The sequence below is a fragment of the Neoarius graeffei genome, chromosome 15 (genome assembly GCF_027579695.1).
Source record: "Neoarius graeffei isolate fNeoGra1 chromosome 15, fNeoGra1.pri, whole genome shotgun sequence".
Taxonomy (NCBI): Eukaryota; Metazoa; Chordata; class Actinopteri; order Siluriformes; family Ariidae; genus Neoarius; species Neoarius graeffei.
The window spans coordinates 74,433,513-74,457,060 of NC_083583.1; the positions used below are offsets into that span (position 1 = coordinate 74,433,513).

The following is a 23,548-nucleotide window of genomic DNA, read 5'->3' on the forward strand; positions in this document are numbered from 1 at the left end:
AATGCAACATTTATTTTCCCATTCTTGATCATATTAAATATACCTTTTGTTAATTAAAAATGTTTAATTTCTTTAATAACCAACAATAATTATTTTGCCACATTTGTAAAAGTTGGAGTAATGTATAGCCTATTAACTAAAATATTCCTTTTATTAAAAATGAAAAAAGTTAGTAATAAATCGGCCTGTTCTTAATAAACTTTTATGAACATTTGTACTGCCTCTATTTGCTTCTCTTCTGTAAAAAGAGAGAGAGCTCTGCTTTCTTGTTTCTATTTGTCCACAATCACACAGCAGCTCTTTCACATTTTAGATATTTATGGTTTTTTTTTCTGTTTTTCTGCCATTTGAGCTGTGTTACTTCCGCCTAGGGTGAAGCCACACGCCTTCGTACTATTTTCCGTTATTCCTCCCTCTGCTGTCCAAACAGCACAATTACAGTCAGGAAAAATGCAGCCTGATAATAATCACCATTAATTTTTTTATTTCATCAATTTGAATCATCATAAATTTGTATCGTAATTTATCATGGCACGATATATTGTTCCATGCCTACATATTTAACACTCATACATCACTGAACATGTTAATTGTAAGTACTTGCTGAAGTTCATGGTTTGTTGCTAATTAATGCTGTAAAGGGAACCTTAAATTAAATATTAAGTTATTCACTCTGCAGTGTATTTTTAGAAATGATTTCATATTCAGATTTGGTTTAAAAAAAAACCTCATCATTCTCCACAAACGATTCAGGTTCATCTCCATGTGAAGTATGACGTCGGTACTTGATAGATGTCCACAGCCTAAGGAGAGCTGTTATTTAGAGGAAAGAAAGGATTGTTAATGATGAGTGAGCCTGTTCTAGTGTGAACTGTATGTATGCAGTGAGAAATTTTGGTGTGATGAATGTATTGGGCATTAATTCAGGAATGAAAATTTGAATGAGACTCATTTGATGAATTTGGTCAGCTTTATTGAAATAATCTCATTATTGAAAGCTTTAAAGGTCATTTTAGTGCAAGATGGCTCTTATCTACATTTTGCTGTTGTGCAGATTGCTGTCAGTGTGCTGGGAGCCATAGCTAATAGAATTGAGGCTATTCATGGGAACGCCACAGTTTTTTTTTTTTTTTAATATTTGCTTAATTGTTTGGCTCTTTTTAGGCGTGATATTGGGATGATATTCAGTGCAAATTAATTATTTCTCAATTTCTCTTTTTGCAGCTAAATGCAACTATCTGGGCCAAACTCTTTCAGAGGGTCAGCGCATTTTCCTACAGAGCTGCAAAGAGTGCAAGGTCAGTAAAACGCACCGTTCTAATTGCATGGCATGCCAGAGATTTATAGTGTGTAATGTGATCTTTTAAGATTATTCAACTGAATGTTAACTGAGCTCCAAGTAATGACTGATGCTTGTTAGATCGATCGATAATGCAAAAACAGCTCTAACAGGAAAATCCTACCAGCCTCATATGGATTAAAAGCAATCATGACAGAACACCATACACACGTTTGCATACTGATTGACACCTCGGGGCAATTTAGAGTAGCTAGTAAAACCTACCAACAGTTTTTTGGGATGTGGAAGTCACCTTAGCTCAGGTTTGAGCCAGGGACCCTGGACATACGAGGCAGAAACACTACCTGCTAGCGGACCTACTTTGTGGCAGAAGATATTAAGAACAAATATTTGAAACAAGGTTTGTAGCTGCGTTTGTGTGTTATTTCTCAAGATGATTGTTTGAAATGTATTCTGTTGCTTAATTATCTCATCTCATCTCATCTCATTATCTCTAGCCGCTTTATCCTTCTACAGGGTCGCAGGCAAGCTGGAGCCTATCCCAGCTAACTACGGGCGAAAGGTGGGGTACACCCTGGACAAGTCGCCAGGTCATCACAGGGCCGACACATAGACACAGACAACCATTCACACTCACACCTACGGTCAATTTAGAGTCACCAGTTAACCTAACCTGCATGTCTTTGGACTGTGGGGGAAACTGGAGCACCCGGAGGAAACCCACGCGGACACGGGGAGAACATGCAAACTCCACACAGAGAGGCCCTCGCCGGCCCCGGGGCTCGAACCCAGGACCTTCTTGCGGTGAGGCGACAGTGCTAACCACTACACCACCGTGCTGCCCGCTTTAATATGTACTGTATCTTATTTAATCTTAAATAAATAACATTTCTTGAAATAATGTTGGAAGTGAAAATCTGATACTTTCTCAGTGTGTCAAGAAGTCATAGTTTTGAGTTCCAATATTCAGCCATTTTTTCCCCCCTTACAAAACTCTGAATTTAAAATAATCAACAATCATACAAATAATGTTTTGTGGCTCCTTCCACAGCTAGAGAGAATAAAAACACAGAGTCTGTGTCTGGTAATATCTAAGAAGGTTGGAGGGATCATGATTCACTCCTCCATGAAGAACATTTTCTTTATATTCTTGTGTTTCTTTACTCATTTGGGAGCATGTTTTGCCTGTTATTTGACAGAGCTGTAATGGACAAACATGAACCTCCTGGTTGAGGCAACCTGAAATACCCTGTACTTACAGTGGTGCTTGAAAAATGTGTTATTTATTGAGGAAAATGATCCAATATTACATATCGGTGAGTGGCAAAAGTATGTGAACCTCTAGGGTTAGCAGTTAATTTGAAGGTGAAATTAGAGTCAGGTGTTTTCAATCAATGGGATGACAATCAGGTGTGAGTGGGCACCCTGTTTTATTTAAAGAACAGGGATCTATCAAAGTCTGATCTTCACAACACATGTTTGTGGAAGTGTATCATGGCACGAACGAAGGAGATTTCTGAGGACCTGAGAAAAAGCGTTGTTGATGCTCATCAGGCTGGAAAAGGTTACAAAACCATCTCTAAAGAGTTTGGACTCCACCAATCCACAGTCAGACAGATTGTGTACAAATGGAGGAAATTCAAGACCATTGTTACCCTCCCCAGGAGTGGTCGACCAACAAAGATCACTCCAAGAGCAATGTGTGTAATAGTCGGTGAAGTCACAAAGGACCCCAGGGTAACTTCTAAGCAACTGAAGGCCTTTCTCACATTGGCTAATGTTCACGAGTCCACCATCAGGAGAACACTGAACAACAATGGTGTGCATGGCAGGGTTGCAAGGAGAAAGCCACTGCTCTCCAAAAATAACATTGCTGCTCGTCTGCAGTTTGCTAAGCATCATGTGGACAAGCCAGAAGGATATTGGACAAATGTTTTGTGGATGGATGAGAACAAAATAGAACTTTTTGGTTTAAATGAGAAGCGTTATGTTTGGAGAAAGGAAAACACTGCATTCCAGCATAAGAACCTTATCCCATCTGTGAAACATGGTGGTGGTAGTATCATGGCTTGGGCCTGTTTTGCTGCATCTGGGCCAGGATGGCTTGCCATCATTGATGGAACAATGAATTCTGAATTATACCAGCAAATTCTAAAGGAAAATGTCAGGACATCTGTCCATGAACTGAATCTCAAGAGAAGGTGGGTAATGCAGCAAGACAATGACCCTAAGCACACAAGTTGTTCTACCAAAGAATGGTTAAAGAAGAATAAAGTTAATGTTTTGGAATGGCCAAGTCAAAGTCCTGACCTTAATCCAATGGAAATGTTGTGGAAGGACCTGAAGCAAGCAGTTCATGTGAGGAAATCCACCAGCATCCCAGAGTTGAAGCTGTTCTGTACAGAGGAACGGGCTAAAATTCCTCCAAGCCGGTGTGCAGGACTGATCAACAGTTACCGTAAACGTTTAGTTGCCGTTATTGCTGCACAAGGGGGTCACACCAGATACTGAAAGCAAAGGTGCACATACTTTTGCCACTAACAGATATGTAATATTGGATCATTTTCCTCAATAAATAAATGAGCAAGTATAATATTTTTGTCTCATTTGTTTAACTGGGTTCTCTTTATCTACTTTTAGGACTTGTGTGCAAATCTGATGATGTTTTAGGTCACATTTATGCAGAAATATAGAAAATTCTAAAGGCTTCACAAACTTTCAAGCACCACTGTATGAGAATTCGCAGTGTTATCAGTATTCACATGGGAGCCTGAACCAGCAACCACGGAACAAACGCAAAATCTTTCTCATCTTGTTTGAGTGGAAAACTTTCATTATCGCATGTAATGTTGTCAGTCCCCCCCCCCCCCATTAATTAACGGTGACATTAATTATGCATCTGGGCTGCAGTTTTTACTGATAATCATTTGTTTTTGTAATGAATGAAACTGGGCGGCGCGGTGGTGTAGTGGTTAGCGCTGTCGCCTCACAGCAAGAAGGTCCGGGTTCGAGCCCCGTGGCCGGCGAGGGCCTTTCTGTGTGGAGTTTGCATGTTCTCCCCGTGTCCGCGTGGGTTTCCTCCGGGTGCTCCGGTTTCCCCCACAGTCCAAAGACATGTAGGTTAGGTTAACTGGTGACTCTAAATTGACCGTAGGTGTGAATGTGAGTGTGAATGGTTGTCTGTGTCTATGTGTCAGCCCTGTGATGACCTGGCGACTTGTCCAGGGTGTACCCCGCCTTTCACCCGTAGTCAGCTGGGATAGGCTCCAGCTCGCCTGCGACCCTGTAGAACAGGATAAAGCGGCTAGAGATAATGAGATGAGATGAGATAAAGAATGTTAGCAATATATACAGGATTATAAGCTCAACCATCATAATTTACAAATTACTAACTGAATGCGGGCGGCACGGTGGTGTAGTGGTTAGCGCTGTCACCTCACAGCAAGAAGGTTCTGGGTTCGAGCCCCATGGCCGGCGAGGGCCTTTCTGTGTGGAGTTTGCATGTTCTCCCCGTGTCCGCGTGGGTTTCCTCCGGGTGCTCCGGTTTCCCCCACAGTCCAAAGACATGCAGGTTAGGCTAACTGGTGACTTTAAATTGACCGTAGATGTGAGTGTGAATGGTTGTCTGTGTCTATGTGTCAGCCCTGTGATGACCTGGCGACTTGTCCAGGGTGTACCCCGCCTTTCACCCGTAGTCAGCTGGGATAGGCTCCAGCTTGCCTGCGACCCTGTAGAACAGGATAAAGCGGCTAGAGATAATGAGATGAGATGAGACTAACTGAATGCAGGATTTATATCATGTGCAATTTATATAGCGGCATGTAATAGCATCGAATGTTTGCACTCCTCCCGAACGAAACAAAAGCTGTGAATAGAAATAAATAAATATGAACACAAATGGTTCAAATGTAAAAGGTTTGTTAAAGATATTTAATGTGTTGTGTAGTGAGAGGATAAACACACATTTAGCACGTACACAAGCCAGTATTCATCTTGTATAATTGCACTGTGTTTCATCACTGTTTCCTTCTCCTTATTTCCAGCTTTATCCTCATTTGAGGAACTGAAAGGATCTGAAATGCATCAGTCTGCTTTAATGAATTTTTATTTTTAATAATTTATGTCGCAGTTTCATATCCAGACTTTTCTCGTGCATTTTTATATGATGCTTTTTCTCCATTTTTTTTCACTCAAGCAATTTGTCATTTTAACTAATACATTACGAACACATTCCTTTACTTGTTTTATTCTTTTTTTTTTGTAGAATGGCATGATGGAGTCAGTGAATGAAAGCTGCCCGAGTCTCAACTGCACAATAAACGATCAGATTTTGCCAGAGAACAGATGTTGCAACGTCTGCAGAGGTGATTGTTATTTTTCATTATTGTATTGTTCCGTGTGTGATGAGGCTAATGCTGTTTTCCATTTTGTCAAGCCACATTTTAAGAAATCTCTCTTTTTTCTCCCTGTGGATGATTCGTCTAATCTCATGGTCTGACGCAGAACAAATTGACTTTGTTAATCTGCTATTCTGAGATGTGTATTTATGTGTGTGTGGGGGGTGGGTGGTTGTAATTTGTGGATTTCTGCAGTATCAGCACAGCTGATAAGATAAAAACAAGCAACAATCTATGAATACAGTGTCTCAGCTTGTGTACTCCTGCTTGTTCACTCGGCCCAGATGGTTTCCAGATGGTTGCTGTAAACTTTCAGACTGTTATTTTCAGCCTGAATCTGCACCTCGACTTTAACAAAACCATACATTCAACCAAAACAACCTGCAAATGTGCTGTAATGTGCTCATTAATGTGTGAATATATGCTATATAGCCAAACATATACGGACACCTCAGCATCACATCCATACAGCATGTCCATGAACTCCGGATCGGTAACAACTCGTTTATTTATTTCACTGACCAATCTGGCACCTTTTTTTGTTTTCAGGAAATGTCGCCTGACTGCAAACTTATCAATGCCTGAAAATAAAACCCTTAACATGGTGAATCTTTAAAAATATGTTTTACTTTATATAGTTTTGAAAGCTACAGGCATTCCAGAGCTGGACTATACTTCTCTTTTGCATCCATTTCAACCAGGAGTAAAGTTCTAGTGCTGTCTCTGAGCTACCTGGTCACCTGGTTTGTTCCTGACCTCAGGTTTCTGTCTGTGTCCACGTGGGTTTCCTCTGGGTTCCCAAAATCATGGCAGAAGATGAATTGGCTAAAATAAATTGGCCGTAGTTGGGAATGAGTGTGTGTAAATGAATGTGTGCATGGTGCCATGGGATGGACTGGTGTCCCACCCCTGCTCACGACCAGTGTTCCTGGGATAAGCTCCAGATCCATTGCGAGTCAATGAGTCAGTGAGTGAGTGAAGCTCTAGTATTTTAAAGTCTGGTTGTCCGCCAGAGGGACAAACCTGCATGGAAATGTTCCATTCTGTGGTCCAGCAATGCATGTATTACCTAAAAGCAATCACTAATTGTCAGTAATGGCTGGTGGAGATATTAGATGAGAGGCTAAACTCTAACATGTGTCAATATCTCATCAGTGAAGCTGTTAGTGTTGAACAGTGCAATATATCACGAGGGCGTATAATAATAATAATAATAATAATATTGGGGTGAAGTATTATAGACACACACATTTCACAATTAAACACACAGATCAAGAGCTGGACTCAACTGGTTTTATGCTGTGTTTCCTTTAAAGGCCAAACACAGTAATCAGAAACCTCTGAGACTTTTGTTTAAACCAAAAAAAAAAACCCACAGAATTTATTCTTCTGACATTTATCCTTTTGTGCAGTTTGCACCTATGGGACAGTGTGTGCTCAGTCCGACAACATTTAGTTTCTCCTCCAAATGGATTTAAGAGAAAAAGAATGATAGAGTCAATTTTCCACTTGTTCATTACACCGATGCAGAGTGTGTGACATGGCAGCGGAGGGCATCACGCTGTCTAATCATCTGACATGAAGGTCACTGATGGATTGCAGGAACGTACAGCAATGAAACAAACAGTGTTGTTTCATTTTTCTCACAATTTCTTGTGCTTGCTTCAACAAGCGTCCAAAATAATCCACATGTACAAATAATTTGATGTGCTTGCAAAAATGAAACCTTATAACAGATGGAGTTTATCATTCATTTGATTTGCATTGAATACATAATAAATAGGGTGGCACGGTGGTGTAGTGGTGAGTACTGTCGCCTCACAGCAAGAAGGTCTTGGGTTTGAGCCCAGTGGCTGTCAGGGGCCTTTCTATGTGGAGTTTGCATGTTCTCCCCATGTCCGCGTGGGTTTCCTCCGGGTGCTCCGGTTTCCCCCACAGTCCAAAGACATGCAGGTTAGGTTAACTGGTGGCTCTAAATTGACCGTAGGTGTGAATGTGAGTGTGAATGGTTGTGTGTCTGTGTGTCAGCCCTGTGATGACCTGGCGACTTGTCCAGGGTGAACCCCGCCTCTCACCCATAGTCAGCTGGGATAGGCTCCAGCTCACCTGCGACCCTGTAGAACAGGATTAAGCGGCTAGAGATAATGGATGGATGGATGTAATAAATAAGATTACAAAATCACAAATTTACTCACGAAAACTGCTGATTTTCCTCTCAGCCGTTATTCATATCCTCCAGATTCACAGGCTTTTCAGAAGTCCTGTCCATCTAGCAGAACAGTGCTGCTGAAATGATTGCTGAGTAATTCAGCCAGTTCCGCTTGGTTCTGTTGGATAAATATGTTGAGTTTGATTAGGTAATTCAAATATTGTAAAATTTGTGACCTCCAAATTCACAGCGCTGGATACAAGGCTAATGTGCGCTGACAGGTAAGGGAAGCAGGAAGCATAAGTCTTCTCAGTTCATGCTGATCATTGAAAAGTAAAAGTACTGCATGTTGAAAAAACTCTCTGAAGCCCGATATATATTTATATATTTAAGTAAATACTCCCCGGCCAGGGCAGCACGGTGGTGTAGTGGTTAGCGCTGTCGCCTCACAGCAAGAAGGTCCGGGTTCGAGCCCCGTGGCCGGCGAGGGCCTTTCTGTGTGGAGTTTGCATGTTCTCCCCGTGTCCGCGTGGGTTTCCTCCGGGTGCTCCGGTTTCCCCCACAGTCCAAAGACATGCAGGTTAGGTTAACTGGTGACTCTAAATTGACCGTAGGTGTGAGTGTGAATGGTTGTCTGTGTCTATGTGTCAGCCCTGTGATGACCTGGCGACTTGTCCAGGGTGTACCCCGCCTTTCGCCCGTAGTCAGCTGGGATAGGCTGGGGAGAACATGCAAACTCCACACAGAAAGGCCCTCGCCGGCCACGGGGCTCGAACCCAGACCTTCTTGCTGTGAGACAACAGCGCTAACCACTACACCACCGTGCCGCCCTAAAGTAAGGACTTATTAGGAATATTTATTTATTTACCGTTTACCTCCTTACATGCGGTGTACCGTATAAGAACAGACTCATAAGCATGGTGTATAAAATGCCACTAAGGTGAAGGAAACCAAATCATTATTTATTTTAACAAGATTGATGTTTGACTTGCTCAGGCTGTCACTTTGATCGCACTTGGCCTGTAAATCAATTAAAATATGGCAAGCCACTGTCAGAGAATGTTCAGTTACGTGTGAACCTGAAGCAGTCGTGTTTAAAACTGGACTGAGATCTATCACTTATGAACAGCTTTTTACAGTTCTGTTATATTAACCTGAGAAAATCATCTGCTTTGTGACTGTTACATGTTCAGCTGAAAAGTTCTGATTGCACAAAATGTGCCATATGTTTTATATTTAATGCTGTTCCATGTACAACCCCGATTCCAAAAAAATTGGGACAAAGTACAAATTGTAAATAAAAACGGAATGCAATAATTTACAAATCTCAAAAACTGATATTGTATTCACAATAGAACATAGACAACATATCAAATGTTGAAAGTGAGACATTTTGAAATTTCTTACCAAATATTGGTTCATTTGAAATTTCATGACAGCAACACATCTCAAAAAAGTTGGGACAGGGGCAGTAAGAGGCTGGAAAAGTTAAAGGTACAAAAAAGGAACAGCTGGAGGACCAAATTGCAACTCATTAGGTCAATTGGCAATAGGTCATTAACATGACTGGGTATAAAAAGAGCATCTTGGAGTGGCAGCGGCTCTCAGAAGTAAAGATGGGAAGAGGATCACCAATCCCCCTAATTCTGCGCCGACAAATAGTGGAGCAATATCAGAAAGGAGTTCGACAGTGTAAAATTGCAAAGAGTTTGAACATATCATCATCTACAGTGCATAATATCATCAAAAGATTCAGAGAACCTGGAAGAATCTCTGTGCCTAAGGGTCAAGGCCGGAAAACCATACTGGGTGCCCGTGATCTTTGGGCCCTTAGACGGCACTGCATCACATACAGGCATGCTTCTGTATTGGAAATCACAAAATGGGCTCAGGAATATTTCCAGAGAACATTATCTGTGAACACAATTCACCGTGCCATCCGCCGTTGCCAGCTAAAACTCTATAGTTCAAAGAAGAAGCCGTATCTAAACATGATCCAGAAGCGCAGACGTCTTCTCTGGGCCAAGGCTCATTTAAAATGGACTGTGGCAAAGTGGAAAACTGTTCTGTGGTCAGACGAATCAAAATTTGAAGTTCTTTATGGAAATCAGGGATGCCGTGTCATTCGGACTAAAGAGGAGAAGGACGACCTAAGTTGTTATCAGTGTTCAGTTCAGAAGCCTGCATCTCTGATGGTATGGGGTTTCATTAGTGCATGTGCCATGGGCAGCTTACACATCTGGAAAGACACCATCAATGCTGAAAGGTATATCCAGGTTCTAGAGCAACATATGCTCCCATCCAGACGACGTCTCTTTCAGGGAAGACCTTGCATTTTCCAACATGACAATGCCAAACCACATACTGCATCAATTACAGCATCATGGCTGCGTAGAAGAAGGGTCCGGGTACTGAACTGGCCAGCCTGCAGTCCAGATCTTTCACCCATAGAAAACATTTGGCTCATCATAAAATGGAAGATACGACAAAAAAGACCTAAGACAGTTGAGCAACTCGAATCCTACATTAGACAAGAATGGGTTAACATTCCTATCCCTAAACTTGAGCAACTTGTCTCCTCAGTCCCCAGACGTTTACAGACTGTTGTAAAGAGAAAAGGGGATGTCTCACAGTGGTAAACATGGCCTTGTCCCAACTTTTTTGAGATGTGTTGTTGTCATGAAATTTAAAATCACCTAATTTTTCTCTTTAAATGATCCATTTTCTCAGTTTAAACATTTGATATGTCATCTATGCTCTATTCTGAATAAAATATGGAATTTTTTGAAACTTCCACATCATTGCATTCCATTTTTATTTACAATTTATACCTTGTCCCAACTTTTTTGGAATTGTGGTTGTAAGATTTAAGAATTTTGCTTTATATATCACATCACATCACATCACATTATCTCTAGCCGCTTTATCCTTCTACAGGGTCGCAGGCAAGCTGGAGCCTATCCCAGCTGACCACGGGCGAAAGGCGGGGTACACCCCGGACAAGTCGCCAGGTCATCACAGGGCCGACACATAGACACAGACAACCATTCACACTCACATTCACACCTACGGTCAATCTAGAGTCACCAGTTAACCTAACCTGCATGTCTTTGGACTGTGGGGGAAACCGGAGCACCCGGAGGAAACCCACGCGGACACGGGGAGAACATGCAAACTCCGCACAGAAGGGCCCTCGCCGGCCACGGGGCTCGAACCCAGACCTTCTTGCTGTGAGGCGACAGCGCTAACCACTACACCACCGTGCCGCCCCTGCTTTATATATATATATATATATATATATATATATATTAGTGCTGTCAAGCGATTAAAATATTTAATCGCGATTAATGTCGCGACAGTCATAGTTAACTTGCGATTAATCGCAATTTAATCGCACATTTTTGTCACATAAAAAAACATTGTAATTTTCTTATCAGCATAAAAAAGTGAATGGGCTTGCCTTGTACCAACGTTTTTTTTTATTGCAAAGCATAACATGTCTTGACACAGCCACTGCAAAGTGAAACCTAAGCCGAGCCCCGGCGCGGGACTAGCAAGAGAACCATGAGTGAAATGACCAGTAGGGTTTGAGTTAGTCTACAACTCTAATTAGAGAGATAGGTTACACAGTGACGGTAGGCTTGACATGCTTGATTATAATATAAAGTACACTATTATATTAAGTTTAAGTTGTTCATTGATAAATATTGCATTGAATCTGATCTTTACTGTTTCAGCTCACTTAACACATTTTGTACTTTTACACTTTCTGCCTGTTGATGCGTCGCGCTGTCCAATCAGAGGCGGCCAAATTTGCATATTACAGGAAGGATTTCTGGGATAGCATTGAGTTTACAGTTCAGAGGGATCTGGCTTCTTTAGACGCTGTCTTCTTAAAACTGAATAAATATTTAAAAAGAGCCAAATGAGCCAGTCTTTTGAATGGCTCTTTTCAAAGAACGGATCACAAAGATGCGGATCCCATCAAAGAGCCATAAATCCCATCTCTACTAGCGCGCCCTGCCCACGCTGGTTCTTTTGGGGGGAGGGCAGAGGACTCTGGCTGTGTGGGGCATGGCATTACAGTCTAGCTGCTATCGGTTTTCTAAGCAAAGTCTCTGTTCCAAGTTCCTGGCAGTTTCAAAAGCTTATGAAAAACCTACATCATGTCACAGAGCGTTAATCTTGCGATAAAAAAATTATCGCCGTTAAAATTGAGTCAAGTTAATGCGTTAATAACGTGACATTTTTGACAGCACTAATATATATATATATATATATATATATATATATATATATATATATATTTATTTATTTGTGTGCTTGAATGATCCTAGGAGCTATGTTGTCGGGGGCATTATGCCCCTGTCAGGGTTTCCCAAGGCAGACATGTCCTAGGTGACAAGCCAGACCAAGAGCAGTTCACCAAAACCCTTATGGAGAAACCATCGAGGACCGTGACGTCGCCCGGTATGGCGCAGCCGGGGCCCCACCCTGGAGCCAGGCCTGGGGTTGGGGCTCGTATGCGAGCGATTGGTGGCCGGGCCTTTGCCCATGGGGCCCGGCCGGGCTTAGCCCGAAGAGGTGACATGGGCCCGACCTCCTGTGGGTTCACCACCCACAGAGGTAGCAGTAGGGGACTGGTGCAGTGTGGATTGGGTGGCAGTCGAAGGCAAGGGCCTCGACGACCTGATCCCCGGACACAGCAGCTAGCTGTTGGGACATGGAATGTCACTTTGCTGGGGGGGAAAGAGCCTGAGCTTTTGCGGGAGGTTGAGAGGTACCGGCTAGAGATAGTCGGGCTCACCTCCACGCACAGCTTGGGCTCTGGAACCCAGCTCCTTGAGAGGGGCTAGACACTCCACTTCTTTGGAGTTGCCCATGGTGAGCGGCGGCAGGCTGGTGTGGGTTTGCTTATAGCTCCCTAACTCAGCCGCCATGTGTTGGAGTTTACCCCAGTGAACATGAGGTACCTCTCTGCGCCTTCGGATTGGGGAGAGGGCTCTTGCTGTTGTTTGTGCCTACGGGCCGAATAGCAGTATAGAGTATCCGGCCTTCTTGGAGTCCCTGGGAGAGGTACTGAGGGGTGCTCAGACTAGGGACTCCATTGTGCTACTGGGGGACTTCAATGCTCACGTGGGCGATGACAGTGACACCTGGAGAGGCATGGTTGGGAGGAACAGCCTCCCCGATCTGAACCCGAGTGGTGTTTTGTTATTGGACTTCTGTGCTAGTCACGGTTTGCCATAACAAACACCATGTTCGAGCATAGGGGTGTCCATAAGTGCACATGGCACCAGGACACCTTAGGTCGGAGGTCGATTATAGACTTTGTTGTCATTTCATCTGATTTCCGGCCCTATGTCTTGGACACTCGGATGAAGAGAGGGGCTGAGCTGTCAACTGATCACCACCTGGTGGTGAGTTGGATCCGCTGGCAGAGGAGGAAGCTGGACAGATCTGGCAGGCCCAAACATATGGTGAGGGTCTGCTGGGAACGTCTGGCCGAGCACTCTGTTGGGGAGGTCTTTAACTCCCACCTCCGGGAGAGCTTTTCCCAGCTTCCAAGGGAGGCGGGGGACATTGACTCTGAGTGGACCATGTTCTCTACCTCCATTGTGGACGCAGCTGTTTGGAGCTGTGGCCGCAAGGTCTCTGGTGCCTGTCGTGGCGGCAATCCCCGAACCCGGTGGTGGACACCAGAAGTAAGGGATGCCGTCAAGCTGAAGAAGGAGCCCTATTGGGCCATGTTGACCTCTGGGACTCCTGAGGCAGCTGACGGGTATCGGCAGGCCAGGCGTGCTGCAGCTCGGGCAGTTGCAGAGGCAAAAACTCGGAACTGGGAGGAGTTTGGAGAGGCCATGGAGAAAGACTATCGGTCGGCCTCAAAGAAATTCTGGCAAACTGTCCGGCACCTCAGGAGGGGGAAGCAGTACTCTGCCAACACTGTTTACAGTGCGGGTGGGGAGCTGTTGACCTCGACTGGGGACATTGTTGGGCAGTGGAAGGAATACTTTGAGGATCTCCTCAATCCCACCGTCATGTCTTCCATTGAGGAGACTGAGACTGATGACTCAGAGGTGGACTCGTCCATTACCCAAGCCGAAGTCACTGAGGTGGTTTGCAAGCTCCTCAGTGGCAAGGCACCGGGGGTGGATGATATCCGCCCTGAGTATCTCAAGTCTCTGGATGTTGTGGGGCTGTCTTGGTCAACATGCCTCTGCAACATCGCGTGGCGGTCGGGGACAGTGCCTCTGGAGTGGCAGACTGGGGTGGTGGTCCCTCTTTTTAAGAAAGGGGACCGGAGAGTGTGCTCCAGTTATAGGGGAATCACACTTCTCAGCCTCCCGGGGAAGGTTTACTCCAGGGTACTGGAGAGGAGAATTCGACCAATAGTCGAACCTCGGATCCAGGAGGAACAATGCGGTTTTCGTCCTGGTCGCGAAACACTGGACTAGCTCTATACCCTTCATAGGGTGCTCGAGGGTTCATGGGAGTTTGCCCAACCAGTCCACATGTGCTTTGTGGATCTGGAGAAGGCATTCAACCCTGTCCCCTGTGGTATTCTGTGGGGGGTGCTTCGGGAGTATGGGGTTCAGGGCTCTTTGCTAAGGGCTGTCCGGTCCCTGTACGAACGGAGCAGGAGTCTGGTTCACATTGCCGGCAGTAAGTCAGACCTGTTCCCAGTGCATGTTGGACTCCGGCAGGGCTGCCCTTTGTCACCGGTTCTGTTCATAATTTTTATGGACAGAATTTCTAGGCGCAGCCATGGGCCAGAAGGAATCCTGTTTGGGAACCATAGGATTTCATCTCTGCTTTTTGCGGATGATGTTGTCCTGTTGGCTTCTTCAAACCAGTACCTTCAGCATGCACTGGGGCGGTTTGCAGTCGAGTGTGAAGCGGCTGGGATGAGAATCAGCACCTCCAAGTCCGAGGCCATGGTTCTCGACCGGAAAAGGGTGGCTTGCCCTCTCCAGGTTGGTGGAGAAGTCCTGCGTCAAGTGGAAGAGTTTAAGTATCTCAGGATCTTGTTCACGAGTAAGGGAAGGATGGAACATGAGATCGACAGGCGGATTGGTGCAGCCTCTGCAGTGATGCGGTCGCTTTACCGGTCCGTCGTGGTGAAGAAGGAGCTGAGCCAAAAGGCGAAGCTCTCAATTTACCGGTTGATCTACGTTCCGACTCTCACCTATGGTCATGAGCTTTGGGTAATGACCGAAAGAACAAGATCGCGGATACAAGCGGCCGAAATGAGTTTCCTTCGCAGGGTGGCTGGGTGCTCCCTTAGAGATAGGGTGAGAAGCACAGTCACTCGGGAGGAGCTCGGAGTAGAGCCGTTGCTCCTCCACATCGAGAGGAATCAGCTGAGGTGGCTCGGGCATCTTTTTTGGATGCCTCCTGGACGCCTCCCTGGGGAGGTGTTCCAGGCATGTCCCCTTGGGAGGAGGCCCCGGGGAAGACCCAGGACACGCTGGAGGGACTATGTCTCTCGGCTGGCCTGGGAACGCCTCGGTGTTCTTCCCGAGGAGCTGGCCGAGGTGTCTGGGGAAAGGGAAGTTTGGGCTTCCATGCTTAGACTGCTGCCTCCGCGACCCGGTCCCAGATAAAGCGGAAGAAGACGAGACAAGACGAGACGAGATGAGACGAGGCTTTCTATATATGAAAAAAACAAAACAAAAACACAACAGTGAAACTTTATAGAGCCCACACAGATCAATAGCTCCACATCATAATAACTGACATGTATTTTAGGTTACATGTTTGTACAAATACATTATATCCTCTTCTAGTGTCAGACGACACCAGCTCTACGCTGCTGTGATATGTTGTGAAAACCAGTCACTTTAGCTGACTTTGTATCTCTATTTCCAGTTAAAATGACCCTTCATGTGCTGCTACTGAGCTCATTATGTTCAAGTGATCATTTTGCCCAGATTGTTTACTCAGTCAAATATTTGGGAGAATTAAATTTACCTATTTATTTTTAAGATATGGTGAACCTATTGTGTATACTGTTTACTGGATTAAACTCTAGCATTTTTATTGTTATTTTGTTTAGTTTCACAAAATATACTGTCAATAAATATAAACCAATAAATAATGCCCCTGATTTTAATGATTAGCTTGAGAGACATCAATAACAATAGACTAATACCAAACGTCGCTCTTACTGTTGAACAACAAAAAGTGAGAGAACTCGAGGAGAAAAACTGATACACACATTGAATGGTGGTTAAAGGTTACAACAATTAAAATGCAGGTACTCATGGCAGATGGAACTGCAATTAAGAGTAAAGCCCCGGTCCCACAACACTGATAACTATACCTATAACTGTAACGATAACTATTCCTTTACACAAATTTAGTCCCAGTCTGAAGCAGTCACACCACAACTGCAATCCTATCGGTTGTTGGTTTCCGTGGGAAAATGTAGCGGTTGTGTATTGTTTGTGTGCACACCCAGTGCACTCAGCAGCACACAGTGACTGACAGTGACGGCGAGGAAGAGTTGCTTTTGATGCTCATTTTGCACAGAAGGCAAAGCCGAAAGAAGAAGAAAAGGAGAATCTGGGTGCATGAAATGCTGCAGCATTGCTAATTAGATGACTGCTAATCTCAGACTCCTGGCACTCCCACATGTAACAGAGCCACTCGGACAGTCAGTGGCATGACACACGCAGCTATACATGTCCTACAGTATGACATGAGTTACATGTTAATCCTGAGATCGAGATGCTAAACCTCTTCTGCTCCTCAGACCTGCCTGATCCATCCTAGTGCCCTGTGTCTGGTTGGAGTCTCATCGCATCGCTCCTGTGGAGGGTGGCCCCATATGGATAGTTGAAAGTCACACCTGGAGGACGCTCTGGACTCTTACAGTAATGCTTTGATGGCTGAGGACTACAGTTGACTTGCTAACTTTAGGACTGCAGTTGTCATGAACAGTTTTGCACTCAAGTTTCCATCAATGAAGAGTTATAACATCAACGAAACTGGCTTCATGTTAAAACTGTTAATGTTATAATCATGTTGTCTGTTATCACCCAAATGAAGATGGGTTCCCTTTTGAGTCTGGTTCCTCTCAAGGTTTCTTCCTCATGTCGTTTGAGGGAGATTTCCTTGCCACCATCGCCATAGGCTTGCTCATTGGGGATAAATTAGGGATAAAATTAACTCATGTTTAAACTGTGGGTGGTAGAAAAAGGGCAACTGGACTTGCTTGAAGATTCTTGAAAACGTTTCACCTCTCGTCCAAAAGGCTTCCTCAGTTCTGTCTGACTAATAGGGAGTGACAGAATGACAGTTCACTCCCTATTAGTCAGACAGAACTGAGGAAGCCTTTTGGACGAGAGGTGAAACGTTTTCAAGAATCTTCAAGCAAGTCCAGTTGCCCTTTTTCTACCACCCACAGTTTACTATGACCTGGATGATTGAGAATCTTCACAGACATCTCATGTTTAAAGTCATTTAAATTCTGTAAAGCTGCTTTGCGACAATGTCTATTGTTAAAAGTGCTATAAAAATAAACTTGACTTGACCTGACTATACACTGGACATACATAAGGCACATGCCTGTGTGTTTTGCTCTGAGAGGGCTAATAAATGAACCTTTAACATAAACAGGTAGCCAAAACTGTGGCTGATATCCTGTTTACGGTGGGCGTTCCCACCACAAAAGAGAAACCAATCAAAACTGAAAGAGTGAAAGTGATTATCATGGCGTTACCATGGGAATATTCTTTTGTGAATGGAGCTCAGCGCTCTGACTCAGGTGTGAATAAGGTGACAAGTTTTATGTTTCATCTAATTTGGGTAATTTAAAAAATATATAATATTATTTGGCAGTGGGCACATCGGAAAGTGTATCAGACTTGAGACCTTGCACTGCAAAATCTTTTTTACATGCTCCACAGATAGTACAGTGGATATAAAAAGTGTATACACCCTGTTAAAATGATAGGTTTTTCTGATGTAAAAAAAAATGAGACCACGATAAATAATTTCAAAACTTTTCCCACCTTTAATGTGACCTATAACCTGTACAATTCAACTGAAAAATAAACAAATCTGTTAAGGGAAAAACAAAAAATTAAAAATAATGTACAATAAGCTGGTTGCATAAGTGTGCACACCCTTAAACTAATACTTTGTTGAAGCACCTTTTGATTTAATTACAGCATTCAGTCTTTTTGGGTCAGAGTCTATCAGCCTGCCACATCTAGACTTGGCAATATTTGCCCACTCTTCCTTGAAAAAGCGCTCCAGATCTGTCAGACTGCGAGGGCATCTCTTGTGCACAGCCCTCTTCAGGTCACCCCACAGATTTTCAATTGGATTTAGGTCTGGGCTCTGGCTGGGCCGTTCCAAAACTCTTTTGGGGTCATTGTCATGCTGAAAGATGAAATTCCTCTCCATCATCAGCTTTCTAGCAGACACCTGAAGGTTTGGGGCCAAAATTGACTGGTATTTAGAACTGTTGATAATTCCCTCCACTTTGACTAAAGCCCCTGTTCCAGCTGAAGAAAAAGAACCCCAGAACATGATGCTGCCACCACCATGCTTCACCGTGGGTATGGTGTTCTTTTGGTGATGCGCAGTGTTGTTTTTGCACCAAACATACCTTTTGGAATTGTGGCCAAAAAGTTCAATCTTGGTTTCATCAGACCATAACACATTTTCCCACATGCTTTTGGGAGAGTTGATTTTTTTTTTTTTTGCAAAATGTAGCCGGGCCTGGATGTTTTTCTTTGACCCTACCTCATAGTCCAGACATACAGAGAATACGGGAGATTGTTGTCACATGTAGTACACAACCAGCACTTGCCAGAAATTCCTGCAGCTCCTTCAGTGTTGCTGTAGGCCTCTCGGCAGCCTCCCTGACCAGTTTTCATCTAGTCTTTTCATCAATTTTGGAGGGATGTCCAGCTCTCAGTAACGTCACTGTTGTCCCATATTTTCTCCACTTCTTGATGACGGTCTTCACTGTGCTCCATGGTATATCTAATGCCATGGAAATGTTTTTGTACCCTTCTCCTGACTGATACCTTTCAACAGTGAGATCCCTTTGATGCTTTGTAAGTTCTCTGTGAACCCTGGCTTTTGCTGGAGGATGCAACTGAGTAAATGTCTGAACTTTATTTGGAGTTAATCAGAGTCATTTTAATTGATGGCAGGTGTGAACCCAAAAAGACTGAATGTCATGATTAAATCAAAAGGGGCTTCAACAAAGTATTAGTTTAAGGGTGTGTACAGCTTGTGTTTTTTTGTCATAAAGCATGGGGTTCTTCGACACTTCTATAATCAGCTTCTCCTCCATTGATGCAACAAGAATGTACAAAGATGCCCGAGAGAAATAGCACATGCTCAGACAACGTCACCTGCAAACAGTTACCTGATACAGTGGTGCTTGAAAGTTTGTGAACCCTTTAGAATTTTCTACATTTCTGCATAAATATGAGCTAAAACATCATCAGATTTTCACACAAGTCCTAAAAGTAGATAAAGAGAATCCAGTTAAACAAATGAGACAAAAATATTATACTTGGCCATTTATTTATTGAGGAAAATGATCCAATATTACATATCTGTGAGTGGCAAAAGTATGTGAACCTCTAGGATTAGCAGTTAATTTGAAGGTGAAATCAGAGTCAGGTGTTTTCAATCAATGGGATGCCAATCAGGCGTGAGTGGGCACCCTGTTTTATTTAAAGAACAGGGATCTATCAAAGTCTGATCTTCATAACACATGTTTGTGGAAGTGTATCATGGCATGAACAAAGGAGATTTCTGAGGACCTCAGAAAAAGCGTTGTTGATGCTCATCAGGGCTGGAAAAGGTTACAAAACCATCTCTAAAGAGTTTGGACTCCACCAATCCACAGTCAGACAGATAGTGTAGAAATAGTGGAAATTCAAGACCACTATGAGCCTCCCCAGGAGTGGTTGACCAACAAAGATCACTCCAAGAGCAAGACGTGTAATAGTTAGCGAGGTCACAAAGGACCCCAGGGTAACTTCTAAGTAACTGAAGGCCTCTCTCACATTGGCTAATGTTAATGTTCATGAGTCCACCTTCAGGAAAACACTGAACAACAATGGTGTGCATGGCAGGGTTGGAAGGAGAAAGCCACTGCTCTCCAAAAAGTACATTGCTGTTCATCTGCAGTTTGCTAAAGATCACGTGGACAAGCCAGAAGGATATTGGAAAAATGTTTTGTGGACGGATGAGACCAAAATAGAACTTTTTGGTTTAAATGAGAAACATTATGTTTGGAGAAAGGAAAACACTGCATTACAGCATAAGAACCTTATTCCATCTGTGAGACATGGTGGTGGTAGTATCATGGTTTGGTTCTGTTTTGCTGCATCTGCCCAGGACGGCTTGTCATCATTGATGGAACGATGAATTCTGAATTATACCAGCGAATTCTAAAGGAAAATGTCAAGACATCTGTCCATGAACTGAATCTCAAGAGAAGGTGGGTCATGCAGCAAGAAAACGACCCTAAGCACACAAGTCGTTCTACCAAAGAATGGTTAAAGAAGAATAAAGTGAATGTTTTGGAATGGCCAAGTCAAAGTCCTGACCTTAATCCAATGGAAATGTTGTGGAAGGACCTGAAGCGAGCAGTTCATGTGAGGAAACCCACCAACATCCCAGAGTTGAAGCTGTTCTGTACGGAGGAATGGGCTAAAATTCCTCCAAGCCGGTGTGCAGGACTGATCAACAGTTACCGCAAACATTTAGTTGCAGTTATTGCTGCACAAGGGGGTCACACCAGATACTGAAAGCAAAGGTTCACATACTTTTGCCACTCACAAATATGTAATATTGGATCATTTTCCTCAATAAATAAATGACCAAGTTGAATATTTTTGTTTCATTTGTTTAACTGGGTTCTCTTTATCTACTTTTAGGACTTGTGTGAACATCTGATGATGTTTTAGGTCATATTTATGCAGAAATATAGAAAATTCTAAAGGGTTCACAAACTTTCAAGCACCACTGTAGGTGAGATGTTTTATCAGATTTGGAAAAATCGCTCCAGAAGCAATCTCTCTGATCCTGATAAACCCAGGCCTGGGCTATAGGTATCGTTATCGGTCTGGTGTGAGCATCAACCACATAAACTGCAGGGGACTGATTTATTTATAGTTATCGCTATAGTTATAGGTATAGTTATTGGTGTTGTGGGACCAGGCCCTAAAGCTCTTCCTTGCCTCTCTTTTGTTGTAGGTCATGATTTCTGTGCAGAAGGAGTTCTTTGTGGAGAAAACTCTGTTTGCAAAAATCAGAATAACAAAGCGGAATGTGAATGCAAGAGTGGATACACATCTATCCATGGAGACTCAACATACTGTGAAGGTAAGACAGATTTTGTACGTGTGTGTGTGTGTGTGTGTGTGTGTGTGTGTGTGTGTGTGTGTGTGTGTGTGATTTTGCAAAGAATATATGTGCTGGGAATGGCAGTTATTTATAAACACAAATTCCCCTTTTGACCACTGAAATTATTTTTCAGCAGTGATTCAAGTGTTGTGGGAAACTATAGTGTGACCTCACAAATAATGTTTGATCACAGAGTTGTCACAACTGAGCAGGGTTCAAATACAAAATACGGTTGTGGTCAAAAGATACATACACAGAGATGAAGGTCATCATGGATGGGAATGTCATGGCAATATTGGGCTTTATATAATTTCTATGAACTGTTCTTTGTTTGTGGTGAAATGAATAAATTAATAGACCAAAAAATAAAAAGAATTTGGTGCACAAGTTTTCAAAGAAATCATTAAAAGCTCAATACTACCATGGCTTTCATGTCCCTGTATCGGGTTACGGTTAGAATCACAGATACATCACTCCAGTTTTATGATTCATGAGTCACTAAATAAAAAAATGCAGTTAGACATAGTACAAAGTAAACATTAAATTTACAATGTCAGCATTAGTGTTGGCTTGCGTAAATGCATCAGTGGAAGTAGGAGTGTAGCAATGTATGATGATGCAAACATTTAACAATGTGAATCATGAACATCTACATTGTAGGGATCAGCATTCTCTTAATTATGCATCGAATGTCATTGCACTGTTTGAACACCAATTAAAATATATACAGAGCACACAGACCGATAGCCCCAGATCATAACGAATGACATGTATGACAGGTTATACATTTACACAAATACATTATATCATCTTCAGTAGTTTTAAAATGACACCAGCCCTATGCTGCTGTGATCCACATTGACAGCGAAAGAGGTCCTGGAAGTCGGGCACTTTAGCCGACTTTGTAGCTCTATTTCTAGTTAAATGACACCACAGCTGGTGCTGAAGAGCTCATTATGTTCAATTGATTATTTGCTCCAGGTCTGAGACTGTTTATTCAGTCAAATCTTTGGGTGAATTAAATTTACATATTTGTTTTTAAGATACGGTGAACCTGCAGTATATTTTGTTTACAATATTAAACTCTGCTTGTAGCTTCTTTTAATTTAGTTCGTTTCATACAGACAAAAATGCACATTGCTTTGCACTGATTAATATTTCAGAGTCTTTTCAGTCATAATGTTTCCTCATTCAAATTTTGAATGAATCATGATGCGAATTGAATCGAATCGTGAAGCCAGTATCGGAATGGAATTGAATCGAATCATGTCCGGAGTGTATCGTAAGTCAATACCTTAACCTGATAACAAGCTATGTGCTGAGGAAGAAAGTGATTTGGCCACTCCCACTGTTTTAGCTCCACCTTGACAGTGTCAGAAACAGAAACTCTTTTTGGATGAATGAATACTGAATAAGGCCATGTAATGAGCGAGTCATGATTTAGGCATAATATTTGCACAGTTCTAACTCTGTGCCTGTAAGCTTCATTTGCTTGTCCATTACATTAAACTGACTGTGACACCAAACACAGAAATATTACGCACCTTAATTTTGTGTGATTTGTGTGAATTACTTATTTTGTTCCATCCTGAATAATAGAATTTATCTTTAAATGTGATGTGTGTGATGTGTGTGTGTGTGTGTGTGTGTGTGTATGGGATGGTTATTGGAATCTGAGCACATCTGAATTTTATCACTGAAACCATTTTCAGTCTGGGGATGCAATACCCAATTTGAAGTGCATTGCAGCCTTATATTTCTTTGGGACATTAGCCTCTCTGAGCTCAGTGCGTCTCTATAAATGCTGAATTTATATGTTGATTACTGAAGCGTGGCCAAGTCGTGCTTATGAAGGTGGAGAAAATGTTCATTTCTTTCTGAATTAGATAAAAAAGCAGGTCAGGAGTCTCTGGTGCTGCTTTAGACAGCTTATGTGCGTGACATTCTGTAGGAGTAAAACGAATTCAGCCTGAAAGGAGTTTAACTTGATGAGTCTCCACTAGAGCCCTAGAAGCTTGTCAAACCAAGCCAACATGCTTAAGCAAACAGAGCAAAGCAGGATAGCGTTCAGAACTCGGGAACTACAAAATTCTCCTTCATGTCAAATATTTCTTTAAAGTGAAATAAACAGTAACCAGGGCTTACATACTGTATAGCATGCTGCATCTCCGTGTTTAAGTATTCTTTAAAAAATAACGAATATGCATTTACAGTGCAAAACCATGTGACCAATCAGACATCACTTCATCATAGGATGTAACACTCATTATGTTTTCATGTGCAGAATATTCTGGTTTTTGTCCTTATTGTGAAAAA

At 42.8% G+C, this 23,548-nt stretch overlaps 1 protein-coding gene across 1 annotated transcript in view; it reads left to right on the plus strand.

Annotated features, from left to right (window-relative positions):
- The window catches only part of LOC132899744 (protein kinase C-binding protein NELL1-like), a 528,774-nt gene that overhangs the window by 261,668 nt on the left and 243,558 nt on the right, over positions 1–23,548 (plus strand). The window contains exons 10-12 of the mRNA XM_060941854.1: positions 1,225–1,298; positions 5,565–5,664; positions 21,083–21,211. Coding sequence (XP_060797837.1) covers positions 1,225–1,298; positions 5,565–5,664; positions 21,083–21,211 — 303 coding nt within the window. The remainder of the gene's footprint in view (positions 1–1,224; positions 1,299–5,564; positions 5,665–21,082; positions 21,212–23,548) is intronic.